This window comes from Eriocheir sinensis, chromosome 1 (genome assembly GCF_024679095.1).
Source record: "Eriocheir sinensis breed Jianghai 21 chromosome 1, ASM2467909v1, whole genome shotgun sequence".
NCBI lineage: Eukaryota > Metazoa > Arthropoda > Malacostraca > Decapoda > Varunidae > Eriocheir > Eriocheir sinensis.
Window position 1 is genome coordinate 38,562,481 of NC_066509.1, and position 16,689 is coordinate 38,579,169.

The 16,689-nt window shown below is 42.5% G+C and overlaps 1 protein-coding gene across 1 annotated transcript in view; it reads left to right on the forward strand.

Moving 5' to 3' along the window:
- Positions 1–10,162, forward strand: part of LOC126999551 (serine-rich adhesin for platelets-like) — a 48,977-nt gene extending 38,815 nt beyond the window's left edge. The window contains exon 6 of the mRNA XM_050862328.1: positions 9,672–10,162. Coding sequence (XP_050718285.1) covers positions 9,672–9,769 — 98 coding nt within the window. The 3' untranslated portion in view covers positions 9,770–10,162. The remainder of the gene's footprint in view (positions 1–9,671) is intronic.
- The last annotated feature ends 6,527 nt before the right edge of the window (positions 10,163–16,689 follow it).

Below are 16,689 nucleotides of genomic sequence, written 5' to 3' on the forward strand. Positions count from 1 at the left end.
CCGTGAGGTACCCACGTACCCACGCTTGTACTCACAACCGTTTGCCATTCATACTGACAGCCAACAACTCACTCCCGGTTGGGCACATGGGCAACCGCGGTTGCCCATAGCCCCAATGGTTGGACACCGCATTTTAAGGCAGCACGCCTGACGCCGACGGTAGGTAGAGGTGACCCGTACATGTCAAAGCAACGCGAAACTCGTGATGGTAATGCGTGAAAGTCGTGATGGTAAGAATTTAGGACTAAGCGCTAAACTCAAGGATCGCGAAACTCGGATAGCGTAAAACTCAAGAGGGTACTGTATATATATATATATATATATATATATATATATATATATATATATATATATATATATATATATATATATATATATATATATATATATATATATATATATATATATATATATATATATATATATATATATATATATATATATATATATATATATATATATATATATATATATATATATATATATATATATATATATATATATATATATATATATACATATGTATGGAATGGGTGTATGATGGGGAAGCGATGGCTGAGTGGTTAGTGTGCCGGTGCCGTGTCCAGGAGATCCAGGAGGGACGTGGGTTCAAATCCTGGCCGCCACACAGCTGGGCTTTTTCAATCACCGCCGCGTGGCCTAAGACTACCCACATGCTGGCCTGAAGACCACCTACCAACCAGACTCTAGATTACCTCTCCAAAGAGAGGTAATCTGGAAGGATGAGCACCAGGGGGCAGTATGAACCAACAAGATGGCGCCACTATAAACACTTGCCTGCACCACAACGGGCTGGGCCGACCATCAGGCCCCACCAGTGAAAAAGCCTAACGGTGCAATAGGCCGCAACGTAAAAAAAAGTGTGTGTGTGTGTGTATTTACCTATTTACTTTTTTGCGGCGTACAGGGCCTGAGCTCAGGTTGAGTCAGTCCTGTCTCTCAGTCTGTGTCTGTCCAGCTTTTCCTTTATTATCTGAACACTGCCGGCTTCAACAATTCCCTGCACGTATCCACACTCCTGTATGGAAAACTGAACTTCTTTAGGTCTTTCAGACAAGTTCCCTTTCTCAGTTTCTTTCTGTGTCCTCTTAGTTGCTTCCTCCCTTCCATCTCGATTAAATCATTTCTATCCAACACTTACATTCCACTCATATTCCTGTACACAGCTATCAGGGCCCTTCTTTCTCTTCTTTCTTCCAGTGTTGGTGAGCCCAGTTCCTCTGATCTAGTCTTGTATCACAGGCTTGATAGTTCAGGTCACAGACAATAAAAGTGTAACCTCCCGCCTGGGTATGTCAGCTTGGTACACGCCCGACACCCAACCACTCCACCAATAGCTGTCATGACCTGACCTGAGTGGATGATGGCTGACAAAGCTCCACCCACTCCCCCTCTCTCTCACACACACACACACACACACACACACATACATGCTGGCACCAATAATGTTTGCTGTTTATATAAATGATATGGTGGACGGAGTGACCAGCTATGTGAGTTTGTTTGCAGATGATGCAAAGCTATTGAGACGAGTCAATGATGTGAAAGACTCAGAGGCATTGCAGAGGGACCTGGACAAAATATGGGAGTGGAGTGGTACATGGCAGATGGAATTCAACCTTGGGAAATGTAAAAAAATAGTTTGGTAGGAGTGGAAGAAGATGTGAATTTGATTATAAGATGGGAAGTGAGACAATATGCAGAGGAGTGGAAGAAAAAGATTTGGGAGTGACTGTCTCAGAGAACATGTCACCAGACAAACACATCAACACGATAACGGGACAAACTATGAATTTGCTGAGGAACATAAGGACGGCATTTGTGTATTTGGATGAGATGATGAAGAAAATAATAGTTACAATGATAAGGCCAAGGTTGGAGTATGCAGCAGTGGTCTGGTCTCCTCACGAAAAGAAGAACATAAGAAAGCTGGAAAGAGTACAGAGAGTGGCAACTAAGATGGTACCGGAACTTAGGGATCGGACTTACGAGGGGAGACTCAATAGCATGGGGCTCACAGCCCTGGAGAGAAGAAGAGAAAGAGGAGACCTGATAGTGGTGTACAGGGTGGCGAGCGGGGTGGAGAATCTGGACAGAGAGGACCTGTGTGTGTGTGTGGAGCGAGAGAGAAACAAGAGGACATGGAAAGAAGTTGAGGGCGGCCACGTGGAGGCGAGATGTGAAAAAGTTTAGCTTCCCAAACAGAAGCATTGAGCTGTGGAATGGACTGGAGGAGGAGGTGGTTTGTGCAAGAAACTTTATGATTTTTAGGAAAAGTTGGATAAGAGAGGATATGGAGACGGGACGGTGCAAGCGTAGCTCTTTTCCCGTATGTCACAACTAGGTAAAACACACACACACACACACATGCACACACACTATCTCCATTCATCCCCTCCGCCAGCTATGTATAATAGCAACAAATGCCCTTCCCTCATCTCATAAGTGACTGTTCTCTCAGAACTTACAAATATGATTTCTTTTTTTAATTTTCATCACCATTCCTTCCTTGAATTCACTGTTCATTAATGTGGTTGTCCAAAACATATCACATTCTCTCTCTCTCTCTCTCTCTCTCTCTCTCTCTCTCTCTCTCTCTCTCTCTCTCAAACACACACACACACATATATATATATATATATATTTGAAAACAGTAGGAACTCTTTGCTTCACAAAAAGTTTCCTGGTGTGGCTGTCCCTTGAGAGAGCAATCACTGAAGGGCGAAGATGTGAAACTCATTAAGGAGTGACAAGCCAAAATAAGAGGCCTAGGCGGGGCCAGGAACTCCTGTGTGTGTGTGTGTGTGTGTGTGTGTGTGTGTGTGTGTGTGTGTGTGTGAGAGAGAGAGAGTGAAAGAGAGAGAGAGAGAGAGCTCTTCCTTTGAAAAACTATACAATATTCGACTCTGTTTCCATGCATGAGTTAATGTCGCCAATTTATCCTGTGGGAGGGACAGGAGAGAGGATTGGTAGAAGGATGGCGATGATGGGAGGACAGGTGAAGGAGAGAGAGAGAGAGAGAGAGAGGGTCACTTTCCAAAACGACCTCGCCGCCTCCTCCACCCCGGCCCATATTACCCCATTCCCCTCTTCTCCCTCCCTCCTCAAAATATGTGAAGAAGAATGAAAGGGAGAAAGAAAAAAAGGAGAAAGACAGAGAAGGCAAGAAAGAAATAAGGAAATAAAGAAAGAAAGGGGAGATAAAAATAAAGAGAAATCAATAAATGAATAAATAAATAAAGAGAAAGAAACAAACAAAGAGAGAAGGAAAGGAGAAAGAGAGAAAAAAAGAGAAATCAATAAATGAATAAATAAAACACATTTTCCCGACCGTCTTGGAGACCGGCCCAACATTCTAGACCTCTTCCTTACCTCTAATCCTTCTGCTTACTCTGTCAAACTGTTCTCTCCGTTGGGCTCCTCCGATCATAACCTTATTTCTGCATCCTGTCCTATTGCTCCTGTACATCCTCTGGACCCACCGAAGAGGCGATGCTTCTGGCATTTTGCTTCAGCTCGGTGGGACGACCTGAGGATGTACTTCTCCGATTTCCTGTGGAATGATTATTGCTTCCAGGAGAGAGACCCCTCTGTGTGTGCTCTGCGCATCACAGAGGTGATTGTCTCTGGAATGGAGGCATACATTCCACGTACTTTCTCTACTCCTCACGCTAAAAAGCCTTGGTTTAATCACACTTGTTCTCGTGCTGTCAAAGATAGAGAGGCAGCTCACAAAAGGTTCCAGAGCCTTTGAACTCCCGCTAACCGTGACCTTTACATTTCTGCCCGGAATCGTGCCAAATTTATTCTTCGACTTACCAAAAACTCCTTTATCCATAGAAAATGTCAACACCTTACTTTTTTCTAATTCTTCCCGTGACTTCTGGCACTTAGCCAATAATATCTCCTCCAATTCCACTTCTTCCTCTTTCCCTCCTCTCCTTAACCCTGATGGCAGCATTGCCGTCTCATCTGTCTCTAAAGCTGAACTCTTCGCTCAAACTTTCTGTAAGAACTCCACCTTGGACGATTCTGGGCATATTCCTCCTACTCATCCCCCCTCTGACTCCTTTATGCCTGTTATTAAGATTCTTCCTAATGATGTTTTCTATGCCCTCTCTGGCCTCAACTCTCAGAAGGCTTATGGACCTGATGGAGTGCCTCCTATTGTCCTTAAAAACTGTGCTTCTGTGCTGACACCCTGCCTGGTCAAACTCTTTCGTCTCTGCCTATCAACATCTATCTTTCCTTCCTGCTGGAAGTATGCCTTTGTACAGCCTGTGCCTAAGAAGGGTGATCGTTCCAATCCCTCAAACTACCGCCCTATAGCTTTACTTTCCTGTCTATCTAAAGCTTTTGAATCAATCCTTAACTGGAAGATTCAAAAGCACCTTTCCACTTCTAACCTTCTATCTGATCGCCAGTATGGGTTCCTCAAGGGGCGTTCTACTGGCGATCTTCTTGCTCTCTTAACTGACACTTGGTCATCCTCTCTTAGCCGTTTCGGTGAAACTTTCTCTGTTGCGCTAGACATATCAAAAGCCTTCGATAGAGTCTGACACCAGTCTTTGCTTTCTAAACTGCCCTCTTTCGGATTCTATCCCTCTCTCTGTTCCTTTATCTCCAGTTTCCTTTCCGGCAGTTCTATCTCTGCTGTGGTAGACGGTCACTGTTCTTCCCCTAAACCTATTAACAGTGGCGTTCCACAGGGCTCTGTCCTATCACCCACTCTCTTCCTGTTATTCATCAATGATCTTCTTTCCATAACAAACTGTCCTGTCCACTCATACGCTGATGACTCCACTCTGCATTATTCAACTTCTTTCAGTAGAAGACCATCACAACAAGAATTACACGGCTCCAGACTGGAGGCTGCAGAACGCTTAACCTCAGACCTTGCTATCATTTCCGATTGGGGTAAAAGGAATCTTGTGTCCTTCAATGCCTCAAAAACACAGTTTCTCCACCTATCAACTCGACACAATCTTCCAAACACCTATCCCCTATTCTTCGACAACACTCAGCTGTCACCATCTTCAACACTAAACATCCTCGGTCTATCCTTAACTCAAAATCTTAACTGGAAACTTCACATCGCCTCTCTTACTAAATCAGCTTCCTCGAGGCTGGGCGTTCAGTACCGTCTCCGCCAGTTCTTCTCCCCTGCACAGTTGCTATCCATATACAGGGGCCTTGTCCGCTCTCGTATGGAGTATGCATCTCACGTGTGGAGAGGCTCCACTCACACAGCTCTCTTGGAGAGAGTGGAGTCTCAGGCTCTTCGTCTCATGAGCTCTCCTCATCTTACTGATAGTCTTCTACCTCTTAATTTCTGCCGCCATGTTGGCTCTCTTTCTGTCTTCTATCGATATTTCCACGCTGACTGCTCTTCTGAACTTGCTAACTGCATGCCTCCCCCCCTCCCGCCACCCCGATGCACTCGACTTTTTACTCATGCTCATCCCTATACTGTCCAAACCCCTTATGCAAGAGTTAACCAGCATCTTCACTCTTTCATCCCTCACGCTGGTAAACTCTGGAACAATCTTCCTTCATCTGTATATCCTCCTGCCTACGACTTGAACTCTTTCAAGAGGAGGGTATCAGGACACCTCTCCTCCCGAAAGTGACTTATCTTTTGGCCACCTCTTTGGATTCTTTTTGGGAGCAGCGAGTAGCGGGCTTTTTATTATTATTGTTTCCCTTTTTTTGTGCCCTTGAGCTGCCTCCTTTGTTGTAAAAAAAAAAAAAGAGAAAGAAACAAAGAGAGAAGGAAAGGAGAAAGAGAGAAAAAAGAGATAAGAAGAATGAGAGAAAGAAAGAAAAAAAAGAAGAGGGAAGGAAACAAAGAAAAAGCAAAACAAAGAGAGAAAGGAAGAGACAAAAGAAAGAAAGAGGAATTAAGAAGAAAAAACTAAATTGAGGAGAGAGAAGAAAAGAGAGAAAGAGAGAGAAGGTTGAAAGATAGAAAGAAGAAGAATGAAAGGGAGAAGGAGAGAAGAAGAAGAAGAAAGAGAAAGGGGAGAAAGAAAAAGAAAAACAAAGAATGAAGGAGAAAGAGAAAAAGAAAGAAAGCAGAAAGAAAAAAAAGGAAGGAAGGAAGAAAGGTGTTGAGCGAGTAATCACTTATAAGAGAAACAAGGAAAGAAAGCCGGAGAAAGGGAGAGCTGGCGGAGGTCATTAAGTAGTGAGGTTAATGAGGTGATTGTCGGAAAAGTACCTGGCAGAGAGAGAGGGGGGGGGGGGGTAAACAAAGCAAACACTATAGGTCTTGACTCAGAAAATGTATGCTTCCTTACTAATGAGACTTTCTATACAACAAAGTGAGGTCATTCTTTGTTGATTTATGCCATAAGGTGCTGGCTATCATGTGTATGAAGATGCCCTAAACTTAACTTAACCTTACCTAATAAAACCAAAACAATCACTATAGGTCTTGACTCAGAAAATTCATATATGCTTCCTTACTAATGAGACTTTCTATACAACAAAGTGAGGTCATTCTTTGTTGATTTATACCATAAGGTGCTGGCTATCATGTGTATGAAGATGCCCTAAACTTAACTTAACCTTACCTAACAAAACCAAAACAAACACTATAGGTCTTGACTCAGAAAATGTATGCTTCCTTACTAATGAGACTTACTATACAACAAAGTGAGGTCATTCTTTGTTGATTTATACCATAAGGTGCTGGCTATCATGTGTATGAAGATGCCCTAAACTTAACCTTACCTAATAAAACCAAAACAAACACTATAGGTCTTGACTCAGAAAATCCATATATACTTCCTTACTAATGAGACTTTCTATACAACAAAGTGAGGTCATTCTTTGTTGATTTATGCCATAAGGTGTTCTCTCTAGGTTCTGAAGCATTATATGTCAGCCAGCCATTCAGGTCAGGTCATGACCAGGTCGCCAAAGCTATTGGTTGAGCGGTCGGGAGAGAAGGGGTGTCCAAAACAGGCTACCTTCCTTGCCAAGCCTGGAGGTTACACTTTTATCGTATCCAACACTGTACTTGTATTGCTGATTCAGTGACTGTGACTCAGCTTAACTTGCATCGTCGTTTGAATCACAAAAGTGAACATCTGGGAGTTTATCGTCACTGGTACAAGGCTCTGAATCTCCTTTTGTTTTTAAAGGAAGGTTGTCAGCTTGGGAAGTGACTGGAGGGTTTTTTTTTTTTTTTTTTTTTTTCCCACTTATTTACTTCTTCTGGGACGACATAATCAGCAGGGTCATGTGAGATGTGGAAGCATGTAGTCAGCAAGTTGAAGGGATGCATTGCACATCCATCAATCCATCTTCATCTCCCAAATGAACACCACCGAGTGCCAGGAATCGAACCCGGGCACTCAGTGGTGTTCATTTGGGATGTTTTTCATTGTGTTAATACAGTTTCTCTAACATCTTCATCTGTGTGTGTGCAAGGACATCCACCTAAGCTGCCCAGATTTCACTCACAGCTTTACATTCCTAAGCAAATCCCATACAAGGGAGGAGACCCCTTCACATCAGTAAGGGGAAAACTAAGCCAGCACTTGATCCATCTCATTCACATTATATAGTCTCCGAAGTGCAACGGCTCTTTTACACATGCAAAGACCCTCATCAAGGTAGTGTGCTTGCTTCCTCCCCTCACATCGTCTCTACAAGTTGCATATTCAGTTGGCAATGCTCTGACTGATAATTCACTAAAATTGAGATGGGTAAGCATGAGTACTTACTGTAAGCTGAATTTTATGGTGAATTGATGAAAAATGGTTGTCTAAATTCATGCTGTGGTGTATTTTTTTTTTTTTTTTTTTTTTTTTCGTAAATTTGTTCTTTGCTGAGTTAGACATGTGTCATGGTTACCAGTTTGCTGTTTTCAAGTATAAATATAACATATAAATGTGTAGTGCGGCGACTATGCCTGATGAAGGAGCCTCCCATAACCATAGCTGGGCACGATAACAGAAAACCTTATTCCCGATAACCGATAACTGATAATGGAAAACCTTATCAGCGATAACCGATATTCGTTAACTGGAAACACAAATATAGGCGATAACCGATAACCGATACCCGATATTAATCCACAATTCCGATAGCGATAAGTCCGATAGGCGAAAATGATACTATATTATTTCCAATAAAAAAAAAGATGAATTCAAATTTTCATTACTTGTATTTTAGAAAACTTACAAAACCTGAAAACCACAAGTTGACACGTACCTATGGACGGTAATACTAGAAACGCCTGAACCGTGTTGTGTTATTTGGCGTCCCCACCGTCAAATATTGGCGCGTTTGTTTACAAACACTGGTCTCTCGTGAACTGTGCATGCTCAGACCAGCAAGCGTAGACCTGTACAATCTCACAAAGCTTTTTAACCGTAATTAAGAGTTGCTGGAAGGCTGAATCAGACATACAGTACCACTTCCACCATCCCCGCTGTTTCTAGAACGACACTCTGTGCGAGTTGTATTTATATGTACAGAGTGCCGTTTTAGAAACAGCGAGGATGGTGGTACTGTATGTCTTAATGTGTTAAAAAGCTTTGTGAGACTCTATAGGGCTACACTTACTGGTCTGAACATGCGTAGTTCACGAGAGACCAGTATTTGTAAACAAAAGCGCCAACATTTGACGATGGGACACCAAATAACACAACACCGGGTGCCTTCAATACCATGGCATGCTCACAAACGAATATGGAATATCAAATTTGAGGCAGTGAATAATAATTTTGGGGGGCAAAGTTAAATGATTTTTCTTTTTGATATATTGATTTTTGAGTCTTACATAAAAAATATAAAAAAATAACCTATAGTGTTTTAATGGTGATGATCAAAGTATGAAATATCTTCACCGAAGATATTTCATACCCCGAAGTTTTTTCATACAACACTGGGCGCCCGGGCCACGTGTAGGGAGGAGACAGCGTTTTTTTTCTGAGTCGGAAAATAGTAGCGATTATCGCCAGTTTGGTTACAAAAGTAACGAAGATACCGATATATATTTAAATAAGTAGCGGATGGCCGATAACCCGATTTTGTTATCAGCGATAAAGTATCGCGATAACTTATCGCGATAACGCCCAGCTATGCCCATAACCCACTTAGCCAGGGAGGCACCTCTTTGGCCGACTCAGTAAGGAGTGGCTCTCCCGTCACGCTGGTCGCGGGTTCAATCCCTGGCAGCCGGCGAATACCCTCTCCTGGTCTTGATTAATTTCTCGTGTGTTTCGATACACGCAGAGGACGTGTAGGAAAAGAGAAAATAAACTCCCGGGGCATGACAGGGCTAAGTGGGTTATGGGAGGCTCGTTCATCAGGCATAGTCGCCGCACTACAAATGTAACAGGTTTCAGAAGCAAAAGGGTAGTTAAAAAATTATTACTTATTGATTCCAGGTTTGGCTGAGTTAAATAATTTTCACGATTTATTTGTTTTCCAAAATTTTAAAAGTAATATTTTTTGGGCTGTACGTGCCTGGTAGATGCATTAGTAGATAACTGTATGCAAGTTTTTTTCAGAAACACAAAACATACCTTCCTCGTTTAATTAATTGCCTATTAGTTTTCATCTATACACAGATTTCCATTTGCAGAAAAAATATTGAACTGTCAATTTAATCTTAGTGATGATTTTCTTTACAGGGCGCATGATGGTAGCAAAGCCGCGCAACACCTCCCAGGGCGGGGAGCGCACCTCACTGATGGAGGTGTCTGTCCACCAGCCCGTCTATATGGATTAAGGAAACCAGCCAAGTGGACTTTATTCCAGATTTACTGATTTTTTGTATACAAGTAACTCGATTTACGCAAGTTTGGTTTACGCGTTTTTTAAATAACGCGGGGTCCAAGATCCAAATAAATGTTTAATTTACATGTTTTTTTTCACTTATACGCGATATTTTATGGAGTGGCCACCAGATGTCTCATGCAACTGGACTCACACAGCCACACAGCTGAACTCAGCCCTTCCCTTGCACCACTTGAACAACAATACAGTACCCACGCTGCCACGCTACTCAACAAAAACAAGACCCTCGCTGCTGTGCTACTACGAGGGGAAGGGCAGCCAGAGGAGGAACCACAAGAGGGAGAGGAGTCAGAGTGATACAGTAGGCAATAAAGGTACAAACCTACCTTTTGTTTGATTTACTACATTGTTTTTGATTTACGCGACCCCTTCAAGGACACAATACTCGCGTAAATCGAGAGTTACTTGTATTTCATGTGTGATGATTAGCAAAGAGCAAAATTTGTATTTAGTTTATTCAGTTAAACTTATCTGCAAGTAGATAGGAATAAATGTCATTGCTTTTTCAGGATGAGCACCCTTGAACTTAAATTTTAATGTTCCTCTGAAGGCACATAGATCACAATATCATGTCATGTGAAATAATGTCATATTTTTACCATTTTAATGTTAAGTTTAAGACATTGGGTTCTTCTGTATGGTTAGGTCCCATATTCCTCATTACAAGAATATTAGGAAAGGTTCCCTCGAGATATTGTGTAAATACAGCACAGACTGGGATCTCCTGCAACTCCATAGGATTTATTTATTTATTTATTATTATTATTATTATTATTATTATTATTATTATTATTATTATTTTTTTTTTTTTTTTTTTTTACAACAAAGGAGACAGCTCAAGGGCACAAAAAAAAGGAAACAATAATAAAAAAATCCCACTACTCGCTCTTAAAAAAAAGAATTCAAGGAGGTGGCCGAAAGACAGGTCAATTTCAGGAGGAGAGGTGTCCTGATACCCTCCTCTTGAAAGAGTCAAGTCGTAGGCAGGAGGAAATACATATGAAGGAAGATTGTCCCAGAGTTTACCAGCGTGAGGGATGAAAGAGTGAAGATGCTGGTTAACTCTTGCATAAGGGGTTTGGACAATATAGGGATGAGCAAGAGTAGAAAGTCGTGTAGAAAGTCAAGTATCATTGATCTATTGACTGGATTGTACTCTGGAACTGAGTTTCTAAATGTTGGGGGAACTTAACCTGGTGATGGTAGCAGCGGGGATCATGTTTCTTAACCCTAGAAAGGTAACCCTGTTTTGCGGTGGCTTTGAAGGTAACCCTGGGTCCAATCGGACCCCCTCTATAAACGACCGAAAATATCATATATATACCTGTTTTCTGTAGAGTTAATGCTATTCAATATTAAGGACGTGATGTTAGGAATAGACTGAAACTATGTTTGAAGCAAAAATGTACTTTATTATTCTTATAAAAAATTTACAAAAACAATATTTGTTAAAATTTACTACAAAAATAATTTGGCAAAAAAATTATATAAAAATAATTAAGTGTAGATGGGCGTCGGGACACGGAAATCCTGGAAGTTGGGGTCTTCCTCTCTAAAAACCACCCGACAGCACATCCACAGGCCACAATCAGAGGTGTGTTCTGCAAAAATGAAGATGTGTAATTGCAAAATAAACAATATATATACAAATCTATTATAAATGTAACCTCAAACTTATCCTAACCTATTCTTACCTATAGAATGTCTTTGCAGGTCTCACACACCATAGTCATGTGACGTGGACAGGTGTGATTCTTGCAGATGCCACAGACACTCCGGACCTTCATCTGCGACCTTGAATAGGGGCATAGAGCACACCTCTTGTTCGTACGAGGGCCTTCCTCCTCCTCCTCTTCTGCTGGACCTGGTGGGTGAAGGTCAAAGCACAGGCATATGGTGTTCTTCACAGCCGAAAAGGGTTGAAAGCATCACCAGTATCTTGTTGTTGGCGGTGGGGAGGCTGAGTTGGGGTGGTGGCATGGGGGGGGGCGACCACTCCCCTCATTTCCCTCCAACTCGGCATCCGACGTTATTCCTGCCTCCTCCAGCTCACGGTGGAGCCAGGAGGAGTTCATTAGGCTACTCAGCTCACCATCACTATAACATCTAGCTCGTGACATGGTTGAACTGAAGAATCTCTCAAGCAAGAAGAGAGAAAATAACCTAAATAGTATCATACGACATTTACCACAACATGAAAATGTCCGCCAACCTTCTACCAACACGATGGACCCCAATATATCACCACTTTTCTTACAACGTGTGAGAAATATTTCCACATCTTCGTTTCCACGTAACCTATCTGCAACATCAAAGGTAACCCCGGGTCCACGTGGACCCCACATTGCAATAATAGAGACAAATATGCGAGTTTCATCAACTACCTACCTGTTACCACGAAGCCTATTGTCGATATAGTGCTGGGACGGCTTTGTTTATCTTCTAGGCATTATGGAATTAAAGGGCTGAGGCGGGGTATTTGAGAAAAATTCATCACTCACATAAACCATTTCATAATATATATCTAAGCATTTGTGATCAGTTTATGTATCATCTATTTTGGGGGGTTTATATCATGGCACAAATTTGGCCCGTCGCTGCTACACGGCAAAGCCACAAATTTGGCCCATCGCTGCTACACGGTCAAGATACAAATTTGGCCCGTCGCTGCTACACGGTTAAGCAGGTTCTTCTCTGTGAACATGGCAGGCCTGCGTCCTTACTCCTCCATCACATTTCAAACCCATGGAATGGATATTGGGTTGTCCAGAGTCATTGTGGAGCAGCTATTGGTAATCCCAGGATCACTGACCTTGCTTTTGCAAATTCTGCAGAGATTTTAATGTCTGCACAAAAGAACCCAGTTAAAAAATAAAGGAGAGAGAGGTGGAGGGAAGGAAGGAGGAAGAGTTTAAAGATTAAGAAGGAAAGGAAGGAAGTACAAGAAGGAGGAGGAGGAGGAGGAGTAAATAAATGAAGAATGGAGGGAAAGTTAAAGGATCCAGTTAAAGAACAGAGGAGAGAGAGAGAGGTGGAGGGAAGGAAGGAAGGAGGAAGATGATAATGTCTCCCGAAGCACTGCACAAGGAGGCAAACATTTTGGAACCTTCTGCACCTCAAGCCTTTGTCCTGCTTGTTCTCGCTCACATGGAGGAGGTCAGCTGTCTCTCACATTGTCTGGTGCAACATGTTTATATTTGTTTGTATTAGCTCAGCTACCACACAGCCGTAATGAACACCACTGAGTGCCGGGAATCAAACCCGAGACTTCCAAGTAGAAGCCAGGCAGCAAACCATCTAGGCCAACCATGAGCTACAAGATCTTTTAGCTCATGGTTGGCTATAGTTGTTTTGCTGCCTGGCTTCTACTTGGAAGGCTCGGGTTTGATTCCCAGCACTCAGTGGTGTTCATTACGGATATTTTCACTGTGTTATTGCAGTTTCTCTAAAGCTACTATACAAGTTATGCTATTTTGGTTAGTAGGGGAGAGCCGGTATGATTCGGACACTTTTTAGAGAAATATTTTTAGAAAAAGAAGTTTAAGTAATAGTGTAATTTTGTTGATCTCAAAATGTTCCTCCATCCTTTGGCTCTTTAGGCTGCTAATATGACACTCGTAGCTATTTCCAGTTTTCAGATGTAGGTGGTGAAAGACAAGTTTCTAAATCGTCCGAACCATCCCCACCCGTGGTGATGGTTCGGCCTGGGAGGTGGGATGGTACGGACACTCATGATACTCGTCATAATATTAATATAACTTAAGTTTGATTGGCTAATAAACAAGATTATATCTTCTACAAAACATTTATATAAGGACAAAGTATCCTCTCAATATTTAGAGGGGAAATAAATAAAAGGAGAACTACAAGAAACATCTCAAAATTTTTGGTATTATGGCTTCCTTCTCTTCTCACAAGCATACTATCTGAATATAAATCAACCAAATTAACCTTTATATAACCGTTGCAACACCTATAATGTTTAAATTCATAAAAGTTTTATAAAAATCATGAAAAAATCAACCGTCCGAATCATCACGACTATAAAAAAGCAAATGTGTGGTCACACTCCTTTTCCAGCACGAGAGCTGGGTGATTATGTTATACGGCAATACCTTCGCCGTGCATCGCTGCGTCACCGAAATAATTTACATCTCGCTAATTGGCACGTTTTTGAAGCGAGAGCTTATGATCCACCCTGAAAATATTACATACGAGATGCAGAAAAACATAAAATAGGAATTGCATCGAAAATAACAGCTCTGAGGGCGTGGTTGTCCCTTTGTGGGCCAAGGCAACAAAGTTTTGCACATTCACACAAAATCTCGCGGCACTCACTCCCATACACTTTACAATAAGTGCGATGGCCGGACCATCCCACTGTCCGAATCATACCGGCTCTCCCCTACCATTAGACTCAGCAGTGACTGTAGAACCAAAATCTGTTTGTCAAAGCTCTTATATAAAAAGTACAGTACCCTCTTGAGTTTCGTGCTTGCTTCATTCCGAAGGTAAACTCGAGGATCGCAAAACTCGAGGTATTGAAATACTACATGTAAAAGCGCTTATTGGTTCCGACCCGTGGAAAATAACGCTTTTTTTTTTTTTTTACTCCCTTGTTATCACAATTTTTTCGACTTTACTCCCTTGTCATCTCAAAATACATACCTTGTTAATAGGCAGAAAATTGGAAGTGAGAACAGGTCATTTTTTAGCCGCAGTTGAAGGCGGCTGCCTTACAATTGGCTGGCAGTTCTGAGAACACGCTTGTGATCCACGTGGTGTCGTCTGCTAATGTAAGGGTGGTTGCTCGCGGTCACCCGTGGGACAGTTGGACAAACCTATATTTTTCTGGTAGTTTTCTGTGTTATGAAATAATCTGCTAACTCTTTCTGTTATATATCATGAAATCACTAACATCATGATTGACTTTTCAATGCCTATTGAACGTAAACCGCTGCCGCCGCCGCAAAGTAGCTCACAGAGAGGTTCAACTTGCTTACTGCTTCCATATTTCCCTCAGCGCTCACAAAGACCACAAGCGGACAGACTAGAACAAATCCAGGCAAATTAACACTTTTAATGCTGTATATTCCCACGGCGCGCATGCGTGGCGGACAGCAGAATGACTAATTTCATCGGGGAGATATTTCTCACAACATCGGCCAGTGTAGTGGACCTTCTTCTTCTTCTTTTGACCTGTAATGCTTTGTATCGCTTCTTAGGTCCTTCTCCACACTTTTATACTTCACAACATGCACTTAGGGCCACTTTCACAGTCATTTTGTTTGTTGTGATCGTCACCAATGGCAGTGATCGCCGCTCTAGTATTTCCACGTGAAACTGGCCGATGGGTAGTGGCGGCTGCGGGGTTAGCCTAGCCCCACACTTGCCACACACCCTCAACTTCTCTCGCTTCGTGTGCAGCCGCCACCACCCCATCGGCCAGTTTCACGTGAAATAGTAAGCAGCGACAACGTTGCCAGATTGTCTTACTCAGCCGATTATATTTCCCGACATCTTACCCCTAAACTGTCTTCTGGGCTTCAATAACAAAACTCATTTATAGTTATCGTTAAAAGAGTTAGATCCTGATGTTTCTTGGCAATAGTTAGGCGTCAGAAACCGGTAAATACTGTGCTCCGAGCACGACAATCTGGCAACGGTGAGCGTCGATCGCCGCCATTGGTAATGATCAAAACAAACAGTGACTGTGAAAGCGGCCTTAATAGTTGCTTCACAGTGCGCACTTATACACTTCACCCTGAACTTTGGTGTTTTTCTGTCCTTTTCTTTCCCTGATTTTGCTTTTCTATGCCCTTCTGCCATTTTTCACTGTTACTTTTCACCGTCGCTGCCATGCATTACAGGTCAAAAGAAGAAGAAGAAGAAGAGGAAAACAACACCGGGAGATCTACAATTTTCAGACTTGATAAAAAGTTTTTTGAAGAGTGGTTCCCCAGCACGGGGTGTTCTCTTATCTTGTTAATCAAGCAGTAAGCAAAGCAGCTCTGCCAGTCCATTTTACGAGTCTTGGCGGGCCATCTTCCACTGCTCCTCACTCCTCAGCCACTGCCGTCGTCTGTTCGTTTACATGCAGCCGTGAGGTACCCACGTACTCACGCTTGTACTCACAACCGTTTGCCATTCATACTGACAACCAATATATCTCTCCCGGTTGGGCATATGGGCAACCGCAGTTGCCCATAGCCCCAATGGTTGGACACCGCCTTTTAACCCCTTCGCGCCGGATATTCAAAAAGCCCGCCTGGCTGATATACGGCGTGCTCGGCCACGCGCTACCGCGTGCGGGAAACCTGAGCCGGCATGTATCTGCTTGTCGCCTCCGTATATATTATGCTGCTGAAAGCCCTCATTACATGTATCCCGTATTTGCAAAGCAGCATACACGACGAGTCAACATATACCTGCTATGCATAATATAAATTACATCAACGCGAAATAAAAAAAAAAGCGAAATAAAGAAAGGGGAGAAAGGGGCAAGGGGGAAAGAAATAGAGAAAGCAGATGATTGTGTAGAGGAGGAAGAATGTCGAGAAATTATCAGCAAATACAACTCCGTTATCATCAGTCAGAGAGCTGCCAGATACTCCTTTGTCATCACAGACAATGTATGTGTGTACGTGTGTGTGTGTGTGAGAGAGAGAGAGAGAGAGAGAGAGAGAGAGAGAGAGAGAGAGAGAGGCAAGGAGTGGTGGTGTTGGCATCTTGGTGTCTGGGAGAGAGAGAGAGAGAGAGAGAGAGAGAGAGAGAGAGAGAGAGAGAGAGAGAGAGAGAGAGAGAGAGAGAGAGAGAGACAGCCAATGAGACTTCCTAATTTTAGACACAAGG